The sequence below is a fragment of the Gossypium raimondii genome, chromosome 1 (genome assembly GCF_025698545.1).
Source record: "Gossypium raimondii isolate GPD5lz chromosome 1, ASM2569854v1, whole genome shotgun sequence".
Classification (NCBI taxonomy): domain Eukaryota; kingdom Viridiplantae; phylum Streptophyta; class Magnoliopsida; order Malvales; family Malvaceae; genus Gossypium; species Gossypium raimondii.
In genome coordinates this window covers 39,490,894-39,495,317 of record NC_068565.1, presented here as the reverse complement: position 1 = coordinate 39,495,317, position 4,424 = coordinate 39,490,894, and the positions used below count along the sequence as shown (strand labels likewise).

The 4,424-nt window shown below is 34.3% G+C and overlaps 1 protein-coding gene across 1 annotated transcript; it reads left to right on the top strand.

Annotated features, from left to right (window-relative positions):
• Positions 1–549: 549 nt before the first annotated feature.
• On the top strand, positions 550–876 carry LOC128033748 (uncharacterized). Its single transcript, XM_052621814.1, has one exon. It carries the CDS (start codon positions 550–552, stop codon positions 874–876), a length of 327 nt encoding a protein of 108 aa, XP_052477774.1.
• Positions 877–4,424: the final 3,548 nt, after the last annotated feature.

Sequence of the window (4,424 nt, the reverse complement as noted above, 5' to 3'; positions counted from 1 at the left end):
AAGATCACTATGGATTTTGTGTCAAGCTTGTCACTAGCTAAAACCAAGAAGGATGCTATTTGGGTGATTCTAGATCGCCTTATGAAGAGTTTGCATTTCTTAGTTGTTTGCACAAGCTACACTTTGCAAAGGCTCACAAAAATTTACATCACTAACATAGTGAGACTTCACAGCGTACTGGTTTCTATTATATCCGATAAAGATCCTCGCTTCACTTTGAAATTTTGGAAGAGTTTGCAAGAAGCTTTGGGTTTAAAGCTTAAATTTAGTACAGCGTATCATCCTCAAACAGATGGCCAGTTTGAGAGAGTGATACAAGTTTTGGAAGATATGTTGTGAAGCTATGCATTGGAGTTTGCCAGAAGCTAGAAACATTATTTAGCCTTGACAAAGTTCACATATAACAACAGTTACCAAGTAAGCAATCAGATGGTACCCTTTGAAGCATTGTATGAAAGAAGGTGTTGAAAACCTCTATGTTGGGTTGAATTAGATAATAAGTGAATAGTTGGACCTGAGTTGTTTTGCAAGACTGAAGACAAGGTAAAGATGATATGCAAGAGGCTAAAGGCTGCTTCAAACAGACAAAAGTCCTCTACTAACTTTAAACAGCAAGATATTGAGTACCAAGTGAGCGAGCATGTGTTTCTTAAGGTATCGCCATGGAAGAAAGTCCTAAGATTTGGGAGTAAAGGAAAGTTAAATTCAAAATTCATTGGTCCTTATGAAGTGGTGGAAAGAATTGGTCCTGTAGCATATCCACTCAAGTTACCCTGCGAACTTGATCAAATTCACGATGTTTTCCATGTGTCTATGTTGAGGAAATATCGTGCAGACCCATCCCATGTAGTGTCAACTAATGACATTGAAGTGTAACCTGATTTGTCATACGAGGAAAAACCAGTAAAAATTTTAGCTCACGAGGTAAAAGTCATGCGAAACAAGAAAATACTTTTGGTCAAAGTGTTGTGGCAAAACCATAAGACCAACGAAGCTACTTGGGAAACAGAAGAAGCAATGAAGCATCAGTATCCTCAACTATTTGGTAGAGAACATTTCAAGGAAAAAATGCCCTAAGAATGGGAGAGTTGTAACATCCTGAGATAGAGTCTAGAATTTTTGGCCTCGCAAGTGAAGGTTTGCCAATGTTTTGGCGAATTAGAGGTTCGCTAAAATAATATCAATAAGGAGTTCGCTAGAGATAGGGGGTTCACCAGATTTATTGCAAGTTGGGTTCGCTAGTTGGTTTGGCGAGCTAGGGTTCGCCAATTGGTTTATCTAACTGGGTTCTGTAACATCCCAAAAATTGAGGGCTAGTAGAATCGGGTTAGTTAATCAAGAGATAGAGGTGCCATGCCCTAATTTTTAAGATTATCTATGCGTTTTTAGGAAATAAATGATGCATTGGTTTCTTGGACAAGTTTTAGTGATACGCTCCTTGAAACCCAAGATGAAATCCCTTCTCTCACACTATTTTTATTATTTTTCTAATTTTGCATCAAACCCTAGTATGTGACATGTCTTGTTTTTAAAATAAATGTTGTAAAATTATTTCAATAATGAGGAAATAGCCTAGTGGTTAAAAGAAATATGAGAAAGCATGGAAATTAGATTAAGGTCCCAAGTTCGAATATTTTCCTTTGCAAATTAAATAAATTTTGCTTTTAAACCTAGGTATAAATATTGCTTTTAACAAGTTTGATCAGCCTTTAATCATATTTCCTCCACCTTAGCCGCCCTCCCTTCTCCTCTCCTCTTCTCTTTCTTGTTTTACAATTTTTCTTTCTTCCTCCACTGTTGCCGTCGCCCATAAGCACCTAGATCTATCATCTTTTTCTTTTCTTTTTGCCACAAGATCCTGCATCATCTCCTTCACCAACTTTTTTTCATTTTTCTCTAATATATTCAACCCCAAATCTAAAATCTTAAACCTCCAAGATTGATTCCTAACATTTCCAAGAAGTGCCATTGCCACCCCTATCAACTAGTTTGTGTAAGATCTATTTTCTCTCGATTTCTTGTTAAATCTTGTTAAATAAAAACCTAAATTTCTAGATCTAGAATTTTTGGGATTTTTAAATATTTAATGTGTATTTTTCCAGCTTTTTAATTGATCTTGAAAGTGGTTTTAAATCATCCCCAATTCGGCCATTGCGAGTGGTGGTGCACGTGCCTATGCACAAGAAAAGGGGGCTATTTTTCTTTAATTCTTTCCCATCCTTTTCCAGCATGATTTTGGGTTCTTGAAACCCTCTTAATCAGCCTTTAATCACATGTTAAATAGGGAAAATTGTTTTTGATCAATTAGCAATTTAGATCTAACAATTTCGGAAGCGTAAGTGTGGGTAATTGTAAACTAGTTTGTTGTTTCGACATAGATTTTGGGTAAAGGTTATCGATTGATTAAATGAAGGACTTTAATCAAGATTAGATACTGATTTTCCAGTATTTAAATGTGTTAGGTGCTGACCCGAGTGCTTCAAATCAACGGTAAAGCTGAAAGACGTTCGCTCGTACGATTCGCATCAAAATAGTGTAAGAAATCTAATTAGTTAAGGGGTGTATTAATTGAGTTCTATCGAGATTTTTTTAATTTAATTTAGGTCCATTTTAAATTTTACTAGAGAAACCACAAGATTTTCTAGTGTGCTACAAAATAGCGTAAAATAAGGTGTGGGTCCTAACTCAAAAACTTTAATGTTACTAATGATTATTTAGCTTGTTGATCGAGCTTAGCTTACTATCTAAGTAATTAAATTTGTAAGTGGTCGAATCAAGTACGTTTTGAGCCTTATCAATTTGGCATGGTAGCAATATTGCTAGTTTGACTGAATGATTGAATGGTTGGCATTGTCATGAATGATTGGTTAATTTGATGTATGACTGATTCTATGTATAGCACGTTTATGATTGAAAATAAGGTTTATACATGATATATTCATACAAGTGATTCGCTATGATACGTTTGAAAGACTACTATACATGCAAACAGAAAAGTTGTAAATGTACATGAAATTGTGATTTGTTGAATGATACCATCTTATTGGAAAATTGAAAGTTGGAATATTGATTCCATTCACTAAAAGTATTTTATAATTGAGGGCGTGTTGAACATGCCAATTAAATGTGAAAGTATTGAATTATGGCTATGTATGAGACTGTATGATATATTGCATGTGCATTGGATGGGTAATTATTTGTGGTTGATGAAGAAGTTCCGTGGAGTACCGACAGTATATTAAGTTTGAATTATTCATAGTCAGTGCACTGCACCTGGAATGCCGAGAGGATTGGTGATTTTATCACGTTATATGTTATTCGGAATATTTTTTTGCATTTATGATATACGGTGGCTTTTACCACATCAAGCTTTGCTCGAAAACATTAGAGCTTGCCAGACGGGTTTTGGGAAAATCATGGTGTGTAAGGATGGTTTGCAATAAAACCCTTTTTACATTGCATCATGCTCACGACATAATCAAATGTTATTGATTTATGTTATGTATTGTATTGTGTTGTATTGAATGGTATCAAAATTAATGATTATTACTCGAATGAATGATGGTACATGCTCACACACTGTTTGACATTGATTTTGATAGTGGCTATGAAATGATATGAAATTTCAATGATGGTTTTGTGTTCTTCTGTTAATTCTAATATGTTTCATTGTATTTGATAGTTGTCAATGTTTAATTAATTGTTCGACTGACACTGAGCTTTCATAAGCTCACCCCCCATTGTGTTTAACTTTTCAGGTAAACCTCGAAACTAGGGTCGGACCCGGTATTCGGAGAATCACCTTGGACCTTAGACTATTTTTAATAAGTATTATTAATACGTCTCTACTGGTTTTGGTTTGTAATTTTTAATTATTTCTGGTTCGTGGCTTGGTAACTTTTCATTTAGGGATTTTTCTGCATGTATGGATTACTCAAGCATAATAACTAGAAAACGCATGATATCTGGATTAAGTAAAATTTAACATTGATCCCTAAATTTCACTGCATTGCTAAGGAACTATTTTTGACAAAAATAAATCAATAAGGCAACTAGATTTTAAAGATGACATGAATAATGGTTTTTTTGCTACATTAGTTAACATCAAGTTTTTGCAACGTAAAGTGACGAACAAGCGATTTTTCTGAAACAACATTGTCAATAATAAAATGAATCTTAAGTATAGTTGACCTAATAAATGAATGTTTTAAACTAATACAAAAGTACAACTACATTTTTTCTCTAAAATGAGTTTATTGAAGGTCTTTAAAAGTAACGTAAGTTAGCTTAGCCATTTCGGTGGCTAATGCAGCCTTCTCAATCTAGTTATAACATCTACGCCAGGTTTGAGAGGTTACAGATTAGCCAGTTAAAGTCAAGTCTAACTTAAATAAAGAAATTAAGATATTGTGTATCAAGAAGGG